The sequence below is a fragment of the Salmo salar genome, chromosome 22 (assembly GCF_965601325.2).
Source record: "Salmo salar chromosome 22, fSalSal1, whole genome shotgun sequence".
Taxonomy (NCBI): domain Eukaryota; kingdom Metazoa; phylum Chordata; class Actinopteri; order Salmoniformes; family Salmonidae; genus Salmo; species Salmo salar.
Genome location: NC_138312.1, coordinates 30,601,694 through 30,628,682, shown reverse-complemented (window position 1 = coordinate 30,628,682; position 26,989 = coordinate 30,601,694). Strand labels below are relative to the sequence as shown.

The 26,989-nt window shown below is 44.1% G+C and overlaps 1 protein-coding gene across 2 annotated transcripts in view; it reads right to left on the bottom strand.

Annotated features, from left to right (window-relative positions):
• The window catches only part of LOC106583234 (zinc finger protein 385A), a 70,995-nt gene that overhangs the window by 11,465 nt on the left and 32,541 nt on the right, over positions 1-26,989 (bottom strand). For both annotated transcript variants that reach the window (XM_082967472.1, XM_014167172.3), the window contains exons 2-4: positions 24,988-25,151; positions 11,039-11,149; positions 3,342-3,513 (exon numbers count right to left, since the gene is read on the bottom strand). In XM_082967472.1, the coding sequence (XP_082823598.1) occupies positions 3,342-3,513; positions 11,039-11,149; positions 24,988-25,151 (447 nt within the window). The remainder of the gene's footprint in view (positions 1-3,341; positions 3,514-11,038; positions 11,150-24,987; positions 25,152-26,989) is intronic.

Genomic DNA, 26,989 nt, shown 5'->3' with positions numbered 1-26,989 from the left:
AGGGTAGGGGGAATACCTGGGTCATGTCAGGTTATTCAGGTTGGAGAGGGTGGAAGGAGGGTCAGTAGAACAGCACATTAATCTTAATGTTACTGTAGGTTAACCACTGTATGTAGCACAGGGTCATCTGGTCTGCCAATTGAACCAAGAGATAAACAAAATACAACTTTTGGGAGCCAGTAGAGCCTTTATAGAAAATCCTCATAGCAGCATCCTCATACTACATAGTATTTAACCACAGACACAATCAAATCTGCCAGTTGTTTCTCTCCCAATCTTTCCTGTGTGACAGTATGTGTCAGGGGAAGCTCTATGTGTTACCTACGTTCCCCCCCCCCCCCCCTAATCTGATGACAGCCCTCCCTCCCCACCACCCTCCTCTCCTGCTGGCCAATCCCAGTGACGGATACCTGGGAAGCTCATTCTTGTCAGTGCTGACAGAGGCGTCTCTTAGCAGACATCCCTCTGTACGACTGTTCTGTTTCACCCCTGATCTCTGACTAAACAGCTGAACTTCACACACAGACTGAAACGTGTGTGTGTGTTTAGGTTATATCTCTGTGTGGGTTCAGCATGTGTGTGTTTAGGTTATATCTCTGTGTGGGTTCAGCATGTGTGTGTGTGTTTAGGTTATATCTCTGTGTGGGTTCAGCATGTGTGTGTGTTTAGGTTATATCTCTGTGTGGGTTCAGCATGTGTGTGTGTTTAGGTTATATCTCTGTGTGGGTTCAGCATGTGTGTGTTTTTAGATTATATCTCTGTGTGGGTTCAGCACGTGTGTGTGTTTAGGTTATATCTCTCTGTGGGTTCAGCATGTCAAATCAAATCAAATCTAATTTTATTGGTCACATACACATGGTTAGCAGATGTTAATACAGTGTAGCGAAATGCTTGTGCTTCTAGTTCCGACAGTGCAGTAATATCTAACAAGTAATCTAACAAATTCACAACAACTACCTTATACACACAATGTAAGAGGATGGAATAAGAATATGTACATATAAATATATGGATGCTCGATGGCCGTACAGCATAGGCAAGATGCAATAGATGGTATAAAATACACTATATACATAGGAGATGAGAATTGTAGGATATGTAAACATTATTAAAGTGACATTATTTAAAGAGACCTTTATTATATCCATTTATTAAAGTGGCCAGTGATTTGAGTCTGTATGTTGGCAGCAGCCTCTCTATGTTAGTGATGGCTGTTTAACAGTCTGATGGCCTTCCGATACAAGCTGTTTTTCAGTCTCTCGGTCCCAGCTTTGATGCACCTGTACTGACATCGCCTTCTGGATGATAGCGGGGTGAACAGGCAGTGGCTCGGGTGGTTGTTGTCCTTGATGATCTTTCTGGCCTTCCTGTGACATCAGGTGCTGTTTGTCTCTTGGAGGGCAGGTAGTTTGCCCCCCGGTGATGCCTTGTGCAAACCGCACTACCCTCTGGAGAGCCTTGCGATTGAGGGCAGTGGAGTTGCCGTACCAGGCGGTGATACAGCCCGACAGGATGCTCTCGATTGTGCATCTGTAAAAGTTTGTGAGGGTTTTAGGTGACAAGCCAAATTTCTTCAGCCTCCTGAGGTTGAAGAGGCGCTGTTGTGCCTTCTTCACCACACTGTCTGTGTGGGTGGACCATTTCAGTTTGTCCGTGATGTGTACGCCAAGGAACTTAAAACTTTTCACCTTCTCCACTACTGTCCCGTCGATGTGGATAGGGGGGTGCTCCCTCTGCTGTTTCCTGAAGTCCACAATCATCTCCTTTGTTTTGTTGACGTTGAGTGAGAGTTTATTTTCCTGACACCACACTCCGAGGGCCCTCACTTCCTCCCTGTAGGCTGTCTTGTCGTTGTTGGTAATCAAGCCTACCACTGTAGTGTCATCTGCAAACTTGATGATTGAGTTGGAGGCGTGCATGGCCACGCAGTCATGGGTGGACAGGGAGTACAGGAGAGGGCTGAGAACGCATCCTTATGGGGCCCCAGTGTTGAGGATCAGCGGGGTGGAGATGATGTTTCCTACCCTCACCACCTGGGGGCGGCCAGTCAGAAAGTCCAGGACCCAGTTGCACAGGGCGGGGTCGATACCTAGGGTCTCAAGCTTAATGACGAGTTTGGAGGGTACTATGGTGTTAAATGCTGAACTGTAGTCAATGAACAGCATTCTTACATAGGTATTCCTCTTGTCCAGATGAGATAGGGAAGTTTGCAGTGTGATGGCGATTGCATCGTCAGAGGACCTGTTGGCCCGGTAAGCAAATTGGAGTGGGTCTAGGGTATCAGGTAGGGTGGAAGTGATATGATCCTCGACTAGTCTCTCAAAGCACTTGATGATGACAGAAGTGAGTGCTACGGGGTGATAGTCATTTAGCTCAGTTACCTTCGCTTTCTTGGGAACAGGAACAATGGTAGACATCTTGAAGAAAGTGGGGACAGCAGACTGGGATAGGGATTGATTGAATATGTCCGTAAACACTCCAGCCAGCTGGTCTGTGCATGCTCTGAGGACGCGGCTAGGGATGCCGTCTGGGCCGGCAGCCTTGCGAGGGTGAACACCTTTAAATGTTTTACTCACGGAGGCCACGGAGGAGAGCCCACAGTCTTTGGTAGATGGCCGTGTCGTGGCACTGTATTGTCCTCAAAGCACACAAAGAATTTGTTTCATTTGTCTGGGAGCAAGACGTTGATGTCCGCGGTAGGGCTGGTTTTGTTTTTGTAATCCATGATTGACTTTAGACCTTGCCACATATGTCTCGTGTTTGAGCCATTGAATTGCGAGTCTACATTGTCTCTATACTGACACTTTGCTTGTTTGATTGCCTTGCGGAGGGAATAACTACACTCTTTGTATTCGGTCATGTTTCCAGTTGCCTTGCCATGATTAAATGCAGTGATTTGTGTATGTTTAGGTTATATCTCTGTGTGGGTTCAGCATGTGTGTGTGTGTTTAGGTTACAGTATATCTCTGTGTGCGTTCAGCATGTGTGTGTTTAGGTTATATCTCTGTGTGGGTTCAGCATGTGTGTGTGTTTAGGTTATATCTCTGTGTGGGTTCAGCATGTGTGTGTGTTTAGGTTACAGTATATCTCTGTGTGGGTTCAGCATGTTTGTGTGTAGGTTATATCTCTGTGTTTGTTCAGCATGTGTGTGTTTAGGTTATACCTCTGTGTGGGTTCAGCATGTGTGTGTTTAGGTTATATCTTTGTGTGAGTTCAGCATGTGTGTGTTTAGGTTATATCTTTGTGTGGGTTCAGCATGTGTGTGTGTGTGTTTAGGTTATATCTTTGTGTGGGTTCAGCATGTGTGTGTGTGTACAGTGTGGAGCACAGGTGGTGCTTACCCTGTTTGCTAGGGTCGGGGCCTGGGCTGGATGTTGAGGGGCCTGGTGGAGAGAGGGCGGCGGTGGGGAGAGTGGCCAGCTTGTCACCCTCCTGGGGGCGAGTCTTGGAGGTCTCAATGCCTTTTACCCTCCGAGCGTGGCGGCTCCCCTTATAGTGGGCCTCTGCCTGACTCTGAGAAAAGAACATGGAGAGAAGAGGACATGGCATGATATGTCACATCATAATCCACATGGGTATTATTATTCACACACTTCTGAGCGCCATGCTTATCTGATATCTGCGTATATCAGGAAAAAAAAGGTATACCCAATCTTTAGCAGATGATAATTCACTCACCCCAATAGCAGCCTTAGCATGGCCATGGGACACCACACACACCCTGGCTGTTTTATTTTCACGCTACGGTTGTGTCCTGTTTTCCTGTTTAGTACAGTATCTATCATCCACAGGCCTGTTTGAGACCCAGTGAGGTCAGTGGAGTAAACTCTAGCCATAGTGTTGACTGGACATCTCTCAGCAGATGGCTTTAGGCTGTCATATGAGCTCTGTGCTGTCCCTGCTCTGTACCTGCCTGTCCCTGTGGCTGACTGACTGGCTGGCTGATTGACTGGCTGGCTGACTGGCTGGAGCACTCTTCAGCAGTTCAGTAGATCCATTATGCATCTCTGTCTGCACAGGGGTGGGTTTTATTAAAAAAAATGTCATTTAACCTTTATTTAACAAGGCAAGTCAGTTAAGAACAAATTCTTATTTACAATGGCGGCCTACCCCGGCCAAACCTGAACGACGCTGGGACAATTGTGCGCCGCCCTATGGGACTCCCAATCACGGCCGGATGTGATACAGCCTGGATTCGAACCAGGGACTGTGGTGACTTTATAACTATCCTTGTTCAACACAAAATAGCACAAAATACAGCAAGTGAGGAGCACACACTCTCTGTGGTTTGCTGTCAATGTGAGAACTACACTGAGTGTACAAACAGTAGGTCAGCAGTAATCATTCTTTAAGCATTCTAGAATATTCCAGACCCTATATAGTACTATAATGTTCAGGTCACCTCTAGTCTGTCTTTACAGAGGAGAATGTTCTGGTGGTTCCTCTGCTGTAAATTGCTAATTACTGAACTGAGCCTGTGATGATTATCGAGTGGTGAGAATGGGATTATCTAAAATAGACCCAGAGGTGTGAGGAAACACTGACAGCTGCAACTAGACTACTGCTGCTCAAGGAGGAGTAAGGAATGCGAGTGGCCAGAGTGTCACCAAGGGAGGGTGTGTGTACTGTAGCCAGCTACATAGCTACAAAGAGAGCTGGGGCTTGGCAGCAGCGAGGGAGGGAGTGAGAGGGCTACTGGGACGTGTCAGGGATGCCTCCCTAAACCCCAGGCAGTAATTGCCGATGACAGAGGTCCACATATAGCATAACACAGAACACACTCAGCAACTGTTATGTTCTCCAAAGAGACAGACTTACAGAGAAAAGGAATTGCCTCTCTCTCACTTCTCTCCCACTCTACTTTCACTATTTCAGATTGTAACCCCCCCCCCCGTCTCTCTCTCTCTCTCTCTCTCTCTCTCTCTCTCTCTCTCTCTCTCTCTCTCTCTCCCTCTTCTCTCTCTCGATGGAGGAAAGCTTTGGTTTTGAAGCTCTGTCCTGACCTTCAGTGTTTAGGTCTTGGGGATCAATGAAATTCAACAATCAATTCCAACTGAACAGAGTTGACAACAGAGAGGGGAGACGGACAGGGAGTCAGAAAGAGGGGATAGAGCAGAGGTCTAGAAAGAGATTAGAAGGAAGGAGGAAATAGAGATCTTTAGGGTAGAACTGAAGAGTTAGAAAATAGGAGTACATGATGTTTGGAATGGGTTAAGAAGCGTTATGAAAATTGGATATGAAAATATGATCCTTTTCTCTCTGAGCAGGATGCGGCTTTGATGTTTAATCTATGAGGTGACAAAGGCAGAGGAACCAGAGAGAACTGGTCTAGCAGCCAAATCTACTGTACAGCCGACAGGCAACACAATGGAGGAGAGAGGGGGTGGGAGAGGAGAGGGAGGACGAGGGAAATGCAGAAGAGAAGGGGACACAGGAAGTACACCAGAAAGAGAGAAAGAGATAGAGAGACATCAACATGTATGAAGAAGAGGAGGAAAAAAGGAAAAGGAAGCAGGATCTATCTTAGGGACTGACATTGACATTGAAATTGATTGATTGAGCGAGAGAGAGAGAGAGAGAGAGAGAGAGAGGAGAGAGAGAGAGAGAGAGAGAGAGGTGTCCAGCTTTGTGGTGCTGCAGTGGTAACGATAGCCAATGCAGCACAATAAAGAGGCATGTGACGTCGGTCTTGCAGCATAGAGAGCTGGGCTGAGCTCTGACAGCCTGTCCTGTATGGCTGGTGGCTGCTTGGAATGAATTGCAATTTCATAATCACCCCATGTGGCCCTATACAGTACAATACTGGTGGCAGACTGGCAGTGTGGTAGGTTTGCTTCTGAGTTTATATGAATCAATCCAGATATTTTGGTTTGGTTCAGCTTCAGTCTTTAATTGTATCTGGTTTAGCAGATGATGAAGTTTAATCCATGGCTTAGCCAGTGTAGACTGACAGAAAACACAATTCAGTGAGAGTGCTGCCGGTACTTTATTTTGAATATTTATATCAAAATATCTTACTCTTTATAGCAGGAAAGACAATGTATGCTGGCTGGGGTATAACATTAGAAACGTGTGGAAAGTATTATGTAATATTGTCTCTAACTGTGCTTCTGAAATGTAGTAGTGCTGCAGTAACAGATCCTTGGCTGTATATATACTGTGTATACTGTGTATACTGTGAGCAGACTATTGTTTCATTATTAGAGAACGTCCATTGTGCTCTGAGCTCACAGCCTTTCCCCTCTCAGATTACTGAGCACTGGACTGGTAGAGCAGATGGAGATCAGGACTTTCTCACACACACTGACTGTACTGATGATGATGCATAAAGGGAGTGAAGGCCAAACAGGTGGCCAAGGGTCCAGTGGAGTTGGAAGTTGAACACACACATACACACCACACGCAGTACACTATTCTACGCTGCTACATGCAGGCACAGACGGACAGACAGACGACACTCACACCCACACACACAGGGTTGACGACAGTGACACCTGACCGCAAACTCTCGACCACAAAGCGCTACAGAGGGTGGTGCGGACAGCCCAGTACATCACTGGGGTTGAGCTCCCTGCCATCCAGGACCTCTATATCAGGCGGTGTCAGAGGAAGGCCGAAAAATTGGCAAAGACTCCAGCCACCCAAGCCATAGACTGTTCACTCTGCTACCGTCCGGCAAACAATACCGGAGCATCGGCTCTCGGACCAACAGGCTCTGAGACAGCTTCTACCCCCAAGCCACAAGACTGCTAAATAGTTCATTAAGTGGTTACCCTGATTATCTGCACTGACCCTATCTTACACTGACTCTATGCACACGCACTATATATACACATTCACACACACACTACACTGACACTCACACAAAAAATCCATACACATTCACATACTGTACACTAGATATGCACACACACACATAACACACACACACACGCATACCGCCAACACAAACACACACACTTTTACACTCATTTGCTATTATTATCTATCCTGATGCCTAGTCACTCGTACCTCTGCACATCGATCTGGTACTAGTACTCTCTGTATATTGATTCATTCTTGTGTATTTTATTCCTGTGGTACTATTTTTCTTTTTATTATCATTTCTCAGTTAAGTAAGTCTACACCTGTTGGATTTGATTTGAGTGTGTACTACAGAATGTGAGAACATGGGGTCCAGGAGAGGGGATTAGAGAGGGTAGATAGATGCAGCTGTTATGGCGTTTCAGACGCTCCCCTGTTTATGTTTCCACCGTCCTTTCCCGAAAAGTATTTAGTGCTTTATTCATTGGCATGTGTCAACATTTTTAGCCAGGATTGTGTGTCAGACTTGTGTCTGGCTTAAAAGTGACACTGTGTTTCCCCTGAGCAAAGAGACTTTTACTGTATGTTTAGGGGATATACCCATCACTCAAGCTGGTCCAATGTACCCTGGCCTGTACTTTCTATACCCATTGTGAAGCACTACAAAAACATTTAATACTTCATAACAATAATGTTGAATACACGAAGTGCACATTTTGAAGCAAATTGCCTAAGCCTGCTACAGTGAAATTGTAATACTCAATGCAGTCTATGACAGGAAAACAGGTCTTACCACATCTTACTGGTGATAAAACGCTCCCATCTGTGTAGGGGAGGGGGAGGAGTTGTATAATCAGGCCTTAAAACAGCCTCAGATTTGACCGTATATGTTTACAGGTGAGTTTGTGTTCTAATACACACAGCAGCAAGGAGAGAGGATCATATACAGAGAAAATAATGTAGAGACAACAGTTGTATGTGGTTATAGTACAATATTTGAGATTTTCAACAAATTCATGTTTCTTCTTTTTATAAGAAACATTAATGTGTTGAAAATCCCAAATTGTTTGCATAGTCAACTTACACACAGCTCTGACACACACACTTCTCCCACCAGACATGTCACTAGGGGTCTTTTCACAGTCCCCAGATCCAGAACAAATTCAAAAAAGCATATAGTAGAGCCATTATTGCATGGAACTCCGTTCCATCTCATATTACTGAAATGAACAGCAAACCTGGTTTCAAAAAACAGATGCAGCAACTCCTCAAGGAACAACGCCTCTCCCCTATTTGACATAGATAGTTTGTGTGTATATATCGATATGTAGACTACGTGTGCCATTTTTATTTGATTTTAATTGATGTAGTTCTGTTCTTGTCTACTGATGTTCTGTATTATGTCATGTTTTATGTTTTGTGTGGACCCCAGGAAGAGTAGCGGCTGCTTTTGCAAACAACTAATGGGGATCCTAATAAAATACAAAATACACATAAAGACATGCAATCAAACTGAGCATTGGTTTATGTGCTTATTTCACATTTAATGATGTGTACAGAGCTGAGGGCTTCTGTCTTTATGACTGTATGTTTCAGAAGGCAGTCAGTGTCATAAGCACCTATCAGCTGTTAGACCCCCACTCTCTCTATTGGAATATGTGCAGCACGGAACAAACCACTCTGAATAATCCCACAAGGGATGTATATGTTATGATGTATTTGTTATTCTACTATGAAACTATCAGTTAACACCGATTTAGGCTGATTTACAGTGCCGGTCAAAATGTTTTAGAACACCTACTCATTTAAGGGTTTTTCTTTATTTGTACTATTTTCTACATTGTAGAATAATAGTGAAGACATCACAACTATGAAATAACACATATGGAATCATGTAGTAACCCAAAAATTGTTAAATAACTCCAAATATATTCCCCTAGTCCCCTGTTCTTTAGTCCCCTAGTCCCCTGTGCTCTAGTCCCCTAGTCCCCTGTTCTTTAGTCCCCTAGCCCCCTGTTCTTTAGTCCCCTAGTCCCCTGTTCTCTAGTCCCCTAGTCCCCTGTTCTCTAGTCCCCCAGTCCCCTGTTCTCTAGTCCCCTAGTCCCCTGTTCTTTAGTCCCCTAGTCCCCTGTTCTTTAGTCCCCTAGTCCCCTGTTCTCTAGTCCCCTAGTCCCCTGTTCTTTAGTCCCCTAGTCCCCTGTTCTCTAGTCCCCTAGTCCCCTGTTCTCTAGTCCCCTAGTCCCCTGTTCTCTAGTCCCCTAGTCCCCTGTTCTTTAGTCCCCTAGCCCCCTGTTCCTGTTCTTTAGTCCCCTAGTCCCCTGTTCTCTAGTCCCCTAGTCCCCTGTTCTCTAGTCCCCTAGTCCCCTGTTCTCTAGTCCCCTAGCCCCCTGTTCTCTAGTCCCCTAGTCCCCTGTTCTCTAGTCCCCTAGCCCCCTGTTCTCTAGTCCCCTAGTCCCCTGTTCTCTAGTCCCCTAGTCCCCTGTTCTCTAGTCCCCTAGTCCCCTGTTCTCTAGTCCCCTAGTCCCCTGTTCTCTAGTCCCCTAGCCCCCTGTTCTTTAGTCCCCTAGTCCCCTGTTCTTTAGTCCCCTAGTCCCCTGTTCTTTAGTCCCCTAGTCCCCTGTTCTCTAGTCCCCTAGTCCCCTGTTCTCTAGTCCCCTAGCCCCCTGTTCTTTAGTCCCCTAGTCCCCTGTTCTCTAGTCCCCTAGTCCCCTGTTCTCTAGTCCCCTAGCCCCCTGTTCTTTAGTCCCCTAGTCCCCTGTTCTTTAGTCCCCTAGTCCCCTGTTCTTTAGTCCCCTAGTCCCCTGTTCTCTAGTCCCCTAGCCCCCTGTTCTTTAGTCCCCTAGTCCCCTGTTCTTTAGTCCCCTAGCCCCCTGTTCGTGTTCTTTAGTCCCCTAGTCCCCTGTTCACTAGTCCCCTAGCCCCCTGTTCTTTAGTCCCCTAGTCCCCTGTTCTCTAGTCCCCTAGTCCCCTGTTCTCTAGTCCCCTAGCCCCCTGTTCTTTAGTCCCCTAGTCCCCTGTTATTTAGTCCCCTAGTCCCCTAGTCCCCTGTTCTCTAGTCCCCTAGCCCCCTGTTCTTTAGTCCCCTAGTCCCCTGTTCTCTAGTCCCCTAGTCCCCTGTTCTTTAGTCCCCTAGTCCCCTGTTCTCTAGTCCCCTAGTCCCCTGTTCTCTAGTCCCCTAGTCCCCTGTTCCAGTTCTTTAGTCCCCTAGTCCCCTGTTCTTTAGTCCCCTAGCCCCCTGTTCTTTAGTCCCCTAGTCCCCTGTTCTTTAGTCCCCTAGCCCCCTAGCCCCCTGTTCCTGTTCTTTAGTCCCCTAGTCCCCTGTTCTTTAGTCCCCTAGTCCCCTGTTCTCTAGTCCCCTAGTCCCCTGTTCTCTAGTCCCCTAGTCCCCTGTTCTCTAGTCCCCTAGTCCCCTTTGCTCTAGTCCCCTAGTCCCCTGTTCTCTAGTCTCCCAGTCCCCTGTACTTTAGTACCCTAGCCCCCAAGCCCCCTGTACTTTAGTACCCTAGCCCCCAAGCCCCCTGTACTTTAGTACCCTAGCCCCCAAGCCCCCTGTACTTTAGTACCCTTGCCCCCAAGCCCCCTGTACTTTAGTACCCTAGCCCTCAAGCCCCCTGTACTTTAGTACCCTAGCCCTCAAGCCCCCTGTACTTTAGTACCCTAGCCCCCAAGCCCCCTGTACTTTAGTACCCTAGCCCTCAAGCCCCCTGTACTTTAGTCCCCTAGCCCCCTAGCCCCCAAACCGCCTGTACCTTAGTCCCCTAACCCCAAGCCCCCTGTATTTTAGCCCCCTTTACTTTAGTCCCCTAATACCTCAAACCCCTGTACTTTTGTCCCCTAGCCCCCCAGCCCCCTTTACTTTAGTCCCCTAGCCATCCAGCTCCCTCTACTCTACTTTGTCCCCGCAGCCCCCCAGAGCACAGTTGCATAATATTAACTCCTTTCTGGGAAGTGCCAATGAAATGGTGTCAAACAGAGAGACGGTAATGTAAGCTAAGCAGGGCTGCCCCAAGGGGAGAAGTGGAGCCGAGGAATCGTAGACACAGTTCTCACCTGACACCTGCTCCAGCAGTCCAGTCAATAATTGACATTTAGGTCAGGTTATGATGTAGTGCATAGATAGATGTGTGGAATACTTAGATGGATGCCTGGATGAATGTGGATTGATGGATGCCTGGGTGAATGTGTGGATGGTGGATGCATGGGTGGGTGGATGGATAGTGCCTTACTGCCTTACTTCTGAGTTGAAGCGGATCTGGCAGACATTGCAGGAGATGATGGGTCGTTTGGTCTTCATCACGGGGGGGCCGAAGGTGTGGTTCATCACCGCCTTCTGTACCGGGTCCATCTGGAGGGGGAGGGGCAGAGAGCAGGTTATATACATCATTTAAGTACTCTGAGTAGGGGAGCAGATAGACATAGGTCATTGTGCCATGATGGTGGTAGCAGAGTTAATGAAACGCTTTGAAAAAGGCCCCTACAGTGGGAGGGAGGTAGTGAAGGGGAGGAGGGAGAGAGGAGAGAGAGAGAGAGAGAGCGAGAGAGAGGGGTGGAGAGTGAGTGAGAGAAAAGGAGAGAGAGTTAGAGAAGGGAAGAGAGCCCTGATTGATGACGACGGGAGAGTGTTTTTTTCATCAGCAGCTGCCAGAGCTGTCTGTGCCTTGGGTCTTGGGTGCTGTTCAAATGCTTTTTTGATAGTGGGGTTAGAGGGCCCTGATTACAGACTCCATCCAACAGTATAGCAGGAGGATCAAGGAAACTGTATGGCTAAGAAGTTAAAATGGTGTCCTATAGAGAGAAATAGTAATGGGGTCTTTTTGTAGGTACTAACTCTGTCATCGTTCGTTCGACAAAGCCTATGAGGAAAATGAATGGCGTTTTTGTAGGGTTTTAGGATAAACCCCCAAAATAAGGTATGTGGTACACACAGGCGTAGGAGAGCTTATACAGGTTGTTCTATGACATAATCTTCGTCAGCTAATATCCCTTGTGATTTTTGAAGAATTTATTTTATAATAAAAAACACATAAATCAAATAAAGGTTTCATAATTCATAAAGATCATGTTAGCTTCAAGTTCCTCTGTGTCCAAATCACTAAAGACTTCAAATGGTCCAAACAAACTCTTCCCCCCCAAGAGGTTGAAAAATCCTCAAAAAGTTCTACAGCTGTACCATTGATAGCATATTGACTGGCTGCATCACTGCCTGGTATGGCAATAGCACGTCCCACGATTGCATGGCCCTATAGAGGGTGGTGCGGACAGCCCAGTACATCACTACATCCCTGCCATCCAGGACATCTATACCAGGTGGTGTGGTAGGAAGGCACGGAAAAATGTTAAAGAATCCAACCACACAAGCCATAGACTATTCTCTCTGTTTCCGCACGGCAAGCGGTACCGGTGCAAGTCTGGCACCAACAGGCTCTTGAACAGCTTCTATCCCAGAGCAATATGACTGATAAATAGCTAACAAAATAGCTACACAGAGTTAACCTCGTATCTTTATTGACCTTTTATTTGTATTTTTGCACTGTCTCTCACACACACTCCCTACATCTGCTCACTCACACATAATATGCACATACATTTATACTGACTCTACACCCACACACTCCCACTCACATACAAGCTGCTGCTACTCTGTTTATCTTATATCCTGTTGCCCAGTCACCTTACCCATATACATATCTATCTCCATCACTCCAGTATCCCTGAACATTGTAAATATGGTATTGGATCTGACCCTGTATATAGTATGCTTACTTACTTATTGTGTTCTGCATATTTCTTCTTATTTGTCGTGTTTTCCTTCCTAGTAATACATTGTTATTTATTACTACATTGTTGGGTTTTGAGTTTGCAAGAAAGGCATTTCACTGTACTTCTGCATGTGACATTAAAACTCAAAACTGTATGAACAAATCACCTGAACACGGTCTGTAGAGAGGAACAGACCATGATAGTAGACAACTAGAATCTGATGTGAGCAACATGTTCTTAGACTAATATACAAGGCTTTTACAGTATGTGGAGCATTTTTAAATACTTCACAGCTCTTTAGAAAGACATGTTGACCATGTGGATCTGACTCAAGCCAACCCAGACGTCTGATGTTTACAGTGGTGAACAAAATAGCCCCAAACAGGATTCGTGAGCGTTGTGAGGGTTCTGACCACTCTTCTCGGTAACCACAACCCGGGCTGGGTGTTTCTCCACTCTGCAGCCAAAAGGACAGAGGTTTTATTCAGCTTCTAATCACTGACTGCTACTGTGAACTTATACTGCAAAATGAGAGGCTAGTTTCACTTTCAACTTCCAAACACCAGGCTAAAGGTGTAATTATTCTCCCATATATAAGTGGTTGAATACAGTTCCTGTCTATATTTATACTCCTCTTCCTTAACCTGGAGTTCTGTTTGTTCCCCTCATCACTCACTCTCTCTCTCTCTCTCTCTCTCTCTCTCGCTCTCTCTCTCTCTCTCTCTCTCTCTCTCTCTCTCTCTCTCTCTCTCTCTCTCTCTCTCTCTCCTGATATGTTATACTGATATTTAAACCCTGAGACCACACCTATCACTTCCCACCCACTCTTCACTCTCTTTTTCTCTCTCCCTCTCCCTCCCCCCTCTCTCCTCTCTCCCCCTCTCTCAGTTTTACAATATAGAAGGTCGTTGCCCTAGAATACAGCTGTCTGACTCCAAATTAATTTGTTTGTGCTCACCGTTCTCTCACTCTCTACATGCCAACAACAAGGTGTTTGATCTATGAAGATGTGTGTGTGTGTGTGTGTGTGTGTGTGTGTGTGTGTGTGTGTTAAGTGCATGTATGCGTGTGTGTGTGTGCAAACAAGACGGCAAGTCATTGTCCTCACCTATTCAAGTCCTACTGTCAATTTTGGTTAGCCATGTGGACTACTCTTTGTGTTTTGTAACATCTCTTTCTCACTCTCTCTCTCCCTCTCTGTGTCCAGCTGTTGTGAACAGGCTGATTGATCTCTCTCTTTCCACCCCGCCGTTTCTCTCTCCACCCGGCTCTACGTTCTGTCTGCCGTTATGACCTCACACATTAAGTCACTCTTTTACGTCCCTTCTTTCATTCCGTCCTCTCTTCATACCTCCACCTATACTGTACACCATATGGGGCTGGTAGAGAAATCATTATCTACTCCACTCTGCACTCTCCATAGACGAGGGCAGCACTCGCTCCATTGGATAGTATGATAGCTGAGCGTAATATATGGTGCAAGCAAACTCTTTATAAGTGGATCATGGAGCATTCAGTCTAGCAGCCAGGCTCACAGAGCATCCGGAACTTGCTCCCTCACTGCACTGCCTGTTTGTTGTTCTTATTATACACTGTCTCAATAACAGGTCCTCATGAGAATAACACTAATTATCTGACAACTGGGAAACTCTGGACCTGGAAGTCAGTTCCACTGCATTGTTCCCCTCTAATCAGGGACTGAATTAGACCTGGAAGCCAGTTCCACTGCATTTATTCATTGTTCCCCTCTAATCAGGGACTGAATTAGTCCTGGAAGCCAGTTCCACTGCATTTATTCATTGTTCCTCTCTAATTAGGGATTGAATTAGACCTGGAAGCCAGTTCCACTGCATTTATTCATTATTCCCCTCTAATCAGGGATTGAATTAGTCCTGGAAGCCAGTTCCACTGCATTTATTCATAGTTCCTCTCTAATCAGGGACTGAATTAGTCCTGGAAGCCAGTTCCACTGCATTTATTCATTGTTCCTCTCTAATTAGGGACTGAATTAGACCTGGAAGCCAGTTCCACTGCATGTATTCATTGTTCCCCTCTAATCAGGGACTGAATTAGTCCTGGAAGCCAGTTCCACTGCATTTATTCATTGTTCCCCTCTAATCAGGGACTGAATTAGTCCTGGAAGCCAGTTCCACTGCATTTATTCATTGTTCCTCTCTAATTAGGGACTGAATTAGACCTGGAAGCCAGTTTCACTGCATTTATTCATTGTTCCCCTCTAATCAGGGACTGAATTAGACCTGGAATACCAGGTATGTGCAATTCATTATCAGGTAAAACAGGAAACCATCATGCTTCGGACCTCGTAGGGTAAGAGTTGAGTACCCCTGCTCTAGTGGCTCTCTCAACCTCATAAATTACTCATCAGTGCTCTGTGAAGAGCCTCTGTTCTAGCACCCTCTATAGGTTATCAGGGTTAATAAACTCAGCAAAAAAAGAAATGTCTTCTCACTGTCAACTGCGTTTATTTTCAGCAAACTTAACATGTGTAAATATTTGTATGAACATAACAAGATTCAACAACTGAGACATAAACTGAACAAGTTCCTCAGACATGTGACTAACAGAAATGGAATAATGTGTCCCTGAACAAAGGCGGGGTCAAAATCAAGAGTAACAGTCAGTATCTGGTGTGGCCACCAGCTGCATTAAGTACTGCAGTGCATCTCCTCCTCATTGACTGCACCAGATTTTCCAGTTCTTGCTGTGAGATGTTACCCTCAGTCTTCCACCAAGGCACCTGCAAGTTCCCGGACATTTCTGGGGGGAATGGCCCTAGCCCTCACCCTCTGATCCAACAGGTCCCAGATGTGCTCAATGGGATTGAGATCCGGGCTCTACGCTGGCCATGGCAGAACACTGACATTCCTGTCTTGCAGGAAATCACGAGCAGTATGGCTGGTGGCATTGTCATGCTGGAGAGTTATGTCAGGATGAGCCTGCAGGAAGGGTACCACATGAGGGAGGAGGATGTCTTCCCTGTAACGCACAGAGTTGAGATTGCCTGCAATGACAACAAGCTCAGTCCAATGATGCTGTTACACACCGCCCCAGACCATAATGGACCCTCCACCTCCAAATCGATCCCGCTCCAGAGTACAGGCCTCGGTGTAACGCTCATTCCTTCGACGATAAATGCGAATCTGACCATCACCCCTGGTGAGACAAAACCGCAACTCGTCAGTGAAGAGCACTTTTTGCCAGTCCTGTCCGGTCCAGTGACGGTGGGTTTGTGCCCATAGGCGACGTTGTTGCCAGTGATGTCTGGTGAGGACCTGCCTTACAACAGGCCTACAAGCCCTCAATCCAGCCTCTCTCAGCCTTTTGCAGACAGTCTGAGCACTGATAGAGGGATTGTGCGTTCCTGGTGTAACTCGGGCAGTTGTTGTTGCCATCCATTACCTGTCACGCAGGTGTGATGTTCGGATGTACCGATCCTGTGCAGGTGTTATTACACGTGGTCTGGGGGGGTCCACAGCGGAGCGGAGGCAACCAGAGGCGAGTGACGGGGGACATGGTGGTGAGGACGATGGAGTAGCACCTGGGGAGGGGTGCTCCATGGCGACAGAGAGGCCACCGGAGACAGGGCAGTGGGAAGATGGCAGCGCAGTGGGAGGTGAGTTACAAGTGGATCAGGAATTCAATGAGGCCTTTGGGAAGAAGTGTTTACATTTTGTGCACTTAAACGTCCGAAGACTACTACCGAAGATCGATGAGATACGCCTGTTGGTTTGTAAATCAGAGGTGGGTGTCTTATGTTTTACGGAGACATGGTTGGATTCATCTGATTGTGACTCAGAAATTGAGTTAGATAATTACTCTGTTGTCAGGAAGGATCGGAATCGGAACGGTGGGGGTATATGTGCGTTTGTAAGATCAGACATTGCTTTTAACATGAGATCGGATTTAAAAGCTGATCTGGAGATTGTCTGGCTGTATATCTGCTATCCCAAAACCAAGCTGATTTTGTTGGGGTTGTGTTATAGGCCGCCCAAGCAGAATGCATTCTATGAAGGTCTTGAAATTGTGTTGTCAAACTGTAATGATTTCCTGTTGAAGGAAATCATTTTGTTAGGGGATTTCAATACTGATGTCTGCAAAAAGAATAGCCCAACCCACAATGTATTTATGCACTTTTGTAGATCACTTGCTCTGACCCAAATGATAAAAGATCCCACCAGGAAATGGGAAACAGTGTAAAGTACCATTGACTTAATATTGGTGTCTGATAAATCTAAAATATCGCAGAGTGGAGTAATAGTCTATGGAATCAGTGATCATTTTATTACATTTTGCTCAAGGAGGATTTTTAATGATATATTTAAGTGTCACAAAACCGTTAGAATCAGAGGACAAAAAATACTGTGTAGAAAAGTTTAGGGAGGAAGTGGGTAAAATTGACTGGTCACCTGTGCTAGATAGTGTAGGGGTAGACAGTGCCTGGGAGGTATTTAAATGTAGATTCCTTGATGTGGTGTATGTGATTTCTCCCATTAGACAGGTCAGGCTAAAGCAGAGATCTAGCCCTTGGTTTAATCATGAGATTCTAGAATATATCCAAGCAAGGAATAAGGCATTTAAAAAATTTAAGAACAGTCTGATTTTGTCCCATATAAACGTCACAGAAATGAAGCACAAAGGAGGATGGATGAAGCTAAGAAGGGTTACATTGCTGAGAAAATCATTGAAAACAAAAATGACCCTAAAAAGCTTTGGAAATCATTTAAGGAACTAGGCTGTAGTAGTACTACCAAAAATAAACTAAACAGTATTGGACTGAACATCAAAGGGGAGATGGTATATGAAACAGCAGAGGTTGCCAATGAATTCAGCTCTTTTTTTACTCCTGTTGCCAGCAAGCTGGTTAGCAAGCTGCCCACCACTTCTGGTTTGTATGGAAGCAACCAGGTCAAGAAGTATTATGTAGAGTTAGGGGTTCAGCCAAACTCTTTTTCTTTTGCAAAGGTAGAAACAACCAAAATAGTCAGTATGCTGGCAGAGCTTAAATGTTCCAAAGCCACAGGCCTGGATAATATTCCTGCAAGGTTTCTAATAGATTCTGCTCAGCAAATTGGCCCTTGTATTACGCATATCGTTAATCTCTCTCTTGAACAAAGCACCTTTCCCAGGGACATGAAACAAGCTAAAGTTCTACCTCTGTATAAGAAGGGGATAAAGTCTGACCCTGGGAACTGTAGGCCTGTATCTATCCTCTGTGTAACATCAAAGATCCTGGAGAGAGTTGTACATGAGCAAATGTATGAATATGTTAACAAACAGAGTCTAATGTATGATTTTCAGTCGGGTTTTAGAAAAACATTCTCCACTGATTCATGTCTACTTTACTTGACTGACTTCATCAGGAAAGAGATTGATGATGGACATCTGTGTGGAATGGTATTGCTTGACCTATAGAAGGCCTTTGATACAGTTAACCACTGTCTCCTAATCTCCAAACTGGAGGCACTGGGGTTAAGCAGTATTCCTCTAGGCTGGGTAAAGTTCTATTTATCAGGAAGGGAGAAAGTAGTAGAGGTTAATGGTTCACTGTCTCAGGCAAAACCAATGTTGTGGCGTTCTGCAGGGGAGCGTCCTTGGGCCTCTGCTGTTTTTATTGTATATTAACGATATGAAAGATGCTTGTTCTTGCCGTCTTTTTCTTTATGCGGATGACTCTACACTTCTGGTGTCTCACAAAAGTAAAACTATGTTGGAGAGCATACTTAGCACAGAGCTTACTAACATTAGCAATGACTTGGAGATAATAAGCTAATCTGCACTTAGGGGAAACTGAAGCAATTATTTTTGGATCCAGACCTAAATTGTGTAGGTCGTCTGAAATCAGAGTGGAGTTAGGGAGTGAGGTGCTGACTACTAAAACCCCTGTTAGCTACTTGGGATGTATCCTTGATGGAAGCTTGGGAGGTGTGAGCATGGCCAATAAGGTGCTAGGGAAGGTTAATGCCAGGACTAAGTTTTTGGCTAGAAAGTCCAAGCTGCTTGATAAGGACTCCATGAAAGTGCTAGCTACTGCCCTCATTCAATGCCATTTTGACTATGCTAGTACTTCCTGGTTTGGGGGCTTATCTAAACTTATGAAGGGGAAGCTCCAGATAGCCCAGTATAAGCTGATCAGGGTAGTATTGAAGGTGAGTCCACGTACTCACATTGGCAGGAGCTGCTTTCAGGAACTAAACTGGCTGCCTGTTGAGGCTACGGTGTCCCAGATTAGACTAGGTTTGGTTTACAGGAGTATTTATGGTCCTGCGCCCAGATATCTAAGTGATTACTTTCCTCGTGTTAGGGATACACACAATCACAGCACAAGATCAGGTGTTGCTGATGTGTGCTTATACAGGTTCAGGAGTAATGCTGGGAAAGGTACTTTCTTGTATACTGGAGCCTCAGAATGGAATGAGTTGCCTCTGCCCATAAAAACAACGCCCTCTCTGGATAGCTTTAAAAATAAAGTAAAAATATGTTTGATGTCTTCTGTTCCCATATGAATAACCCAATGATGTAACTGGAATGATGAGATAGATGTTCTTCTTCTATGTTTTAGTTTTATTATTTCACTGCCATACTGTGTTTGATCTTGTCTAGCCATCTTGTTTCAAGAGGACCACAATGGAAATAAGTCCCAGACTTTATTGTGTGTTATCCTCAATGATTTTACTCATGTGTATGTATGGCTTTTAAGTTGTATGTGTGCTTGTTTTTTAAAATGGTCGAATTAATAAACTAAACTAAACTAAAGTAGGAGTGACATTTTCGGAAAAAGTGGATCCTTTCCTTTTGACGGGTCCATTTGTGGTTTCAGGGTGGGTGGGAAAGGAGTTGGGTGCAGTTGAGTCAGTGAAGGTAAACTGTAGTGGAATTTGTCTGTGTTTCTTCTGCCCAGAGGGAGCCGGGAGCCGGACACAGGATTGTGTAGTTTCGGTGTATAAAATTGTGTGTGTCAACTGCAATGGTGGAAAAAGTACTCAATTGTCATACTTGAGTAAAAATAAAGATACCTTAGCAGAAAATGACTCAAGTAAAAGTGAAAGTTACCCAGTAAAATACTACTCGAGTAAAAGTCTAAAAGTATCCTGTTTTTAAATGTACTTAAGTACAGTGATAGAAAAAGTACTAAATTGTCATACTTGAGTAAAAGTACAAAGTAAAGTAAATGCTATACATCAAATTCTTTATATTAAGAAAACTAGACGGCAGGGAGGGGCACACTCCAACATTCATAATTTACACTCATAGTCATAATTTACAAACACAGTAGTTGTGTTTTGTGAGTCCGCCAGATCAGAGGCAGTAGGGATGACAAATCGTTATATTGATAGGTGCCATAATTCTGTCCTGCTTGAGCATTCTAAAAGTAACGAGTACTGTGTGTCAGGGAAAATGTAAGGAGTAAAAAGTACATTATTTTCTTTAGGAATGTAGTGGAGTAAAAGAAACATTTGTGAAAAATAGAAAAAGTAAACTACAGATACCCCAAAAAACGACTTAATCCTTGTATAGTCTTAACATTCTATATACTCCCCTTGTCTTAAGGGTAAAAAATGACCCGCCTTCACTAAACCCCTAAAATAAAGCAGCTTAATTTAATTTTAAACCCCAAATCTATTTTGCATGAAGAAACAACCTGTCATTCATCACATACTTTGTGTATATCTATTTTCCCTCTTCACAATGCAGAAAGACCGCATTTAATCCTCGTTTTTATTACAACACACCTGTCATATTTGTTTTCTTTACTAAAGTAGAGGTTTATTATTATTATTATTATTATTATTGCTAAAGGTACTGCATAGGTGTAAACATTCATTTTTTAGCAAGAGATAGCACGTGTATAGTCTAAGAAAGAAGCAGAAATGTGCAGAAAGTAGTTTTGAATGCATTTTATTGAAGGGAAAAAATAGCAGTCTTAAACTTTTTTGCCAACATCGTGATATATTCTTATATATTGTACAATGAAGAATTCAACTACAATTCAACTCCCTTTTTTTACCATTTCCCCCACCCACAAGGTGTATAAACAACAACAATAAATAAGAATAAAATAAGATAATAGATTCAAAACAAAAATGTGTAGAACACACATCAAGTCTAATTAACACATGTAAGACTGTATGCAAGTGTGTGTGCATGGACTTTGCAGATGTATTTCTCACATGTGCAGTACATAGTATTTGTTTTACAGTCCTTCTTTGGGGGGCAGAATTGGCATCTCCTCCTCTTGCCTGCCCCAGCTGCAGCCTCAGGTGGATCAGGACAAGATTCAGCCCCCTGAAAAGCTTTCCCAAGTGCTGCAGAGGCTGCTGTGCGGGGAGGCGCTCCCTTTCTTGAATGTATGGGGTTACACGTGCCTTTCCCAGCTGCTCCAGGAACACCCTCCTCTTGTTTCCACTTATCAGGCATCCAGGTAGGGTTGATATTGTTCCATATCACGAAGGCATTGTATGAGGACATATCAATGATGTTATGGAAGATAACCAGGGGCCAGCAGGCGGTCATCCTCCTGCAGCTGTAAGTTCCAATCACCTTGTCCAGGTTGTCCACACCTCCTTTGTTGTGGTTGTAGTCCAGAAAGATGGCTGGCTTCCTGTCCTCATGATCACTGATCTCAACCGCTTTGTGCAGTGTGCTGAGGAGGACCACATTCTTGTTCCTCTTTGGGAGGTAAGAAACTAGAGTGGTGGTGGGGGTGAAGGCAAACTTTGATGAGAAGGCCTCTCTCCCCCTTGTTGTGAGGAGTGCAGGGGGGTGCTCAGGCTTGTTATTTCTAACTGTGCCAACCATGGTGATCTTCCTCTTCAGAAGCTGCTGGCTGAGTTCAATCAGTAGCACACACAATATCAAATTGTCATTGCGTGTGTGTGTGTCTTTGTGGTGTGTGCATTATTTTATAACTGCTGGGTCAAAAATGACCCTAAGACAATTGTTGTACCCTGGTGGTGTACAGCTTTCAAGGAAATATGAACAAAGGCGATGTTTCACCTTTTCTAATGTTGGGCTCACTCTAGGAAAAGTCATCAAATTTCAAGTTGAAAAAATATCATTTAGGGGGTTTTCTCTGCTGTTAAACATAGTGGCAGGTCATTTTGACCCATAAGACAACACAAGGGTTAAGTAGTACATAAAAGTATTTTTACTTAAGTACTTTACACAACTGGTAAACTGTAGAGGTGCCCATGTTGATGGGGATCGGAATTGTCCGGTGAGAGAGAGGCAGGTTGAGGTGGCCTGAATCAGAATAGTGCAGAAGTTGTCATATGCTGAGGCGGTGAAAAAAGTAGAGGAGGATGGGTCAAGGGTGAGGGATCCTGAGAGGATCCCTGTGAGTAGTAGATCTGTGCCAGAACAGAGGGAGGTCAATGAGTGATATACACTACCGTTCAAAAGTTTGGGGTCACTTAGAAATGTCCTTGTTTTTGAAAGAATAGCAAAAAAAATTGTCCATTAAAATAACATCAAATTGATCAGAAATACAGTGTAGACATTGCTAATGTTGTAAATGACTATTGTAGCTGGAAACGGCTGATTTTTAATGGAATTTCTACATTACATAGGTGTACAGAGGCCCATTATCAGCAACCATCACTCCTGTGTTCCAATGGCATGTTGTGTTAGCTAATCCAAGTTTATCATTTTAAATGGCTAATTGATTATTAGAAAACCCTTTTGCAGTTATGTTAGCACAGCTGAAAACTGTTGTTCTGATTAAAGAAGCAATAAAAACTGGCCTTTTTTAGACTAGTTGAGTATCTGGAGCATCAGCATTTGTGGGTTCGATTACAGACTCAAAATGGCCAGAAACAAATAACTTTCTTCTGAAACTCGTCAGTTTATTCTTGTTCTGAGAAATGAAGGCTATTCCATGCGAGAAATTGCCAAGAAACTGAAGATCGTGTACAACGCTGCGTACTACTCCCTTCACAGAGTAACGCAAACTGGCTCTAACCAGAATAGAAAGAGGAGTGGGAGGCCCCGGTGCACAACTGAGCAAGAGAACACGTACATTAGAGTGTCTAGTTTGAGAAACAGACTGGTGTTTTGCGAGTATTATGTAATGAAGCTGCCAGTTGAAGACTTGTGAGGCATCTGTTTCACAAACTAGACACTGTTGTCCTGCATATCTAATGTGTTTCCTTGTGTCGATAGTCAGGTACTTACATTTATTGTATTTTGTACTATTTTTCTAATTGTTATGATGTTTGATTACAAAATACCCAGTCTGATATTGACATGCAAGCGACAAATCACAAATCTACAGCCATCAACATATTGTTGTCCTGCACATCTGTGCTTTTACATGTGTATACATGGCAGGCTCCAGCCGGGTTCTCAACTTACGGTTGAGAGTTAGAATAATAGAATACACAAGGTGCAATTTCGAGATGTGGTTGTGCATCAGCAGTTTTTCTCTTGTTATGTCAGTCACTGACAGTCATTCAATTAGCCATGTTAGCTAACAATTTTTGTATTGGTAAGTTAGTCTAGTTAGTCTAGCCAGCAATCTAAACTATACCGACTGGGCAGGTGCCCAGGGGCCCTGACCTCCAGGGGGCCCACATTGATTTTGTTGGTCACTCACTTAGATATCATTAACATGGAATAAATCTTGGCAAAATGTGTAGAATTGCCGGAAAGTTTGCTTAAAACTGCAAAATGTTATCTACTTTCCGTGGCAAAATGTGTAGAATAGCAGGAAATTCACTTTAAAACGTCTCTCCACCGTCAATAGGGTGTTTTGCCCACGAGGTGTGCCGGCCCTGTGTGTATGTGTACGTGCATGTGGCGTTTGTGCTTGAGTGTGTGTGTACGCGCCCACCAATGTTTGTCACCGTGCTGACCTTCACGTGAAACCCAATCTGGAAATGAACTGGATGGGGCCATGTCTAAAAACGCTGATTATGGGGAACGCTGGCTGTGCGTCTTATTAAATTGATTAGCCATAACTCATTGTTGTAAGGTTCTGCTTTTCTTTTCTTAGCCAACCTTGTGTTCTTTTTCTTTGTGTTCTTGAACGTAGCCCTGTTTCTTTGTGTTATTGAACGTAGCCCTGTTTCTTTGTGTTCTTGAACGTAGCCCTGTTTCTTTGTGTTCTTGAACGTAGCCCTGTTTCTTTGTGTTCTTGAACATAGCCCTGTTTCTTTGTGTTATTGAACGTAGCCCTGTTTCTTTGTGTTCTTGAACGTAGCCCTGTTTCTTTGTGTTCTTGAACTTAACCCTGTTTCTTTGTGTTCTTGAACTTAACCCTGTTTCTTTGTGTTCTTGAACGTAGCCCTGTTTCTTTGTGTTATTGAACGTAGCCCTGTTTCTTTGTGTTCTTGAACGTAGCCCTGTTTCTTTGTGTTCTTGAACTTAACCCTGTTTCTTTGTGTTCTTGAACTTAACCCTGTTTCTTTGTGTTCTTGAACGTAGCCCTGTTTCTTTGTGTTCTGGAACGTAGCCCTGTCTTTCATTTTTGTTCATTGATTTCACCTGTGTTGGTTTCTCACCTGATCTCATCAGCTCCCTATTTAGTTCAGTTCTTTCTGTTTGTATGGTTGTGAGGTATTGTTTGTTTTGACTGGCTACCTGTGTTTGACCATTGCCTGCCTGTGACCACGATTCCTACCTTCTGTGAAGGCTTAATAACCATCTGGGTGTGAATCTCCACCTTTTTTTCCCTGAGTATTCATTACAATTGTATTGCAGTAAAATGCTCGCTGGGGCATTTTGTGAATATGCAGAGCTTTATTCTGCCACAGGGATAGCAAACACTTGTCAGCTTATTATTGAGGATCATTCTATAAAACCACTTAATCAGAATACATCACCTGTCTACAGTTACAAGACCCCTCAAATTGACTGGCACATACATCCCAGAGGAATATTATGCGAAACCAAAGCCAATTACAATGAATATTCTCAGACAGCCTGCAACAAGATGACACCAGTGGTATATTTAAGCATTAAGGCCCGAGGTGGTGTGGTGCCAGGAGTGCCTGGATATAACCATTAGCTGTGGTACATTGGCCATATACCACAAACCCCCAAGGTAGAATAGAGTAATGACTGACATTACTAAATGATATTAAACAGCTTTTTAATACATATCATAACCAAATGTAGCCTATTAAAAGCTGCATATAGAGAGCAAGAATACCCCAATGCATTTAAAAACGGCACTATTTGGGCTAGTGTTTTACCTGACTAGGTCATGAGATCAGGAAAAACTCCAGGCCCCAGAAAACACATGTACGAATTTTGCTACACAGCTTTTGAACCTTGTCGACCTCTGAGTTGAAGGGGGTCTACATGTGTGTGCGCTGTGTTAGTGTGTGTGTCTGCATATGTATGGCGTGCATGCGTGGTGTGTGCCTTAACATGCCTGTGTGTGTGTGGAGTGCGTTTACTCACTGTTGAGTAACTGTTGGTGTTGAAGTTGTGGAAGAGGCCCATGCTGTGTTGTGGTGGAGCTGTGTCCATTGGGAACTGCAGGAACTGCTTCATGTCCAGCGGGGGTGGGATCACTGTGGGGGTCCTGAAGAAGGCAGGGACCACCCCTGGACGGTTAATGCTGCCTAGAGAGAGAGAGACAGAGAGGGAGAGAGATGGTTTATTCAGAAAATATCTAAACAGTCAGTGGTCTTTTTCTGTTGTTTCTTAATGTAACCGACTACCAGGGTTGGGTAGGTTCCTTTCTAAGTGTAGTCTGTCACAGATACTAGTTACCTGTCCAAAATTGGAATCAGTAACGTAACTTTTGGATTACCCAAAATCCATAACGTAATCTGATTACTTACGTTTGGATTACTTTCCCTTTAAGAGGCATTATAAGAAGACCAAAAGGATCCATCAAATGCATTTGGTGTGTCATCATTGTGGTCTCTGATTTGTGGTCGCTTAGGTGAAACAAACAGAATTGAATTTCATTGAGAAAACAGAAAGGTGTCATAAATGTATTTTGTTTTGTCGCAAACATCCTTTCTAAATTTGAAAGTAATCTAATAGGTAATCTAGTTTTTCAAAAGTATCTGAAATCTGATAACAATATTTTGTGTGCACAATATTTGTGTGCACTGCTGTGCTGTAACATCTAATAATGTGCATTGCCATACTGCTAATCCATGAGACTCAGTTTCAATCCCCCCCACACACACACATACACACACACATACAGTACCTGTCAAAAGTTTGGACACACCTACTCATTCATGGGCTTTTCTTTATTATTACTCTTTTATACATTGTAGAATAATAGTGAAGACATCAAAACTATGAAATTACACATATAGAATCATGTAGTAACCAAAAAAGTTTTAAACAAATCAAAATGTATTTTATATTTGAGATTCTTCAAACTAGCCACCCTTTGCCTTGATGACGGCTTTGTACGCTATTGATATTCTCTCAACGAGCTTCATGAAGAATGCTTTTCCAACAGTCTTGAAGGAGTTCCCACATATACTGAGCACTTGTTGGATGCTTTTCCTTCACTCTGTGGTCCAACTCATCCGAAACCATCTCAATTGGGTTGAGGTCGGGGGATTGTGGAGGCCAGGTCATCTGATGCAGCACTCCATCACTCTCCTTCTTGGTCAAATAGCCCTTACACAGCCTGGAGGTGTGTTGGGTCATTGTCCTGTGAGAAACAAATGATAGTCCCACTAAGCGCAAAAAAAATGGGATGATGTTTCGCTGCATAATGCTGTGGTGTCCATGCTGGTTAAGTGTACCTTGAATTCTAAATAAATCACAGACAGTGTCACCAGCGAAGCACCCCCACACCATAACACCTCCTCCTCCATGCTTTACGGTGGGAAATACACATGCAGAGATCAGCCGTTCACCTACTCTGCGTCTCACAAAGACACCGCGGTTGGAACCAAAAATCGCAAATTTGGACTCATCAGACCAAAGGACATATTTCCACCAGTTTAATGTCCATTGCTCATGTGTCTTGGCCCAAGCAAGTCTCTTCTTCTCATTGGTGTCCTTTAGTAGTGGTTTCGTTGCAGCAATTTGACCATGAAGGCCTGATTAATGCAGTCATGCAGACATTTTCCGCATTGACTGACCATGTCTTAAGGTAATGGTGGACTGTTGTTTCTCTTTGCTTATTTGAGCTGTTCTTGCCATAATATGGACTTGGTCTTTTACAAAGTAGGGCTATCTTCTGTATACCACCCCTACCTTGTCACAACACAACTGACTGGCTCAAATGCATTAGGATGGAAAGATATTCCACAACAAGGCACACCTGTTAATTTAAATGCATTCCAGGTGACTACCTCATGAAGCTGGTTGAGAGAATGCCTAGATTGTGCAAAGCTGGCATCAAGGCAAGAGTGGCTATTTTGATGAATCGCAAATATAAAATATATTTTCATTTGTTTAACACTTTTTTGGTTACTAAAGG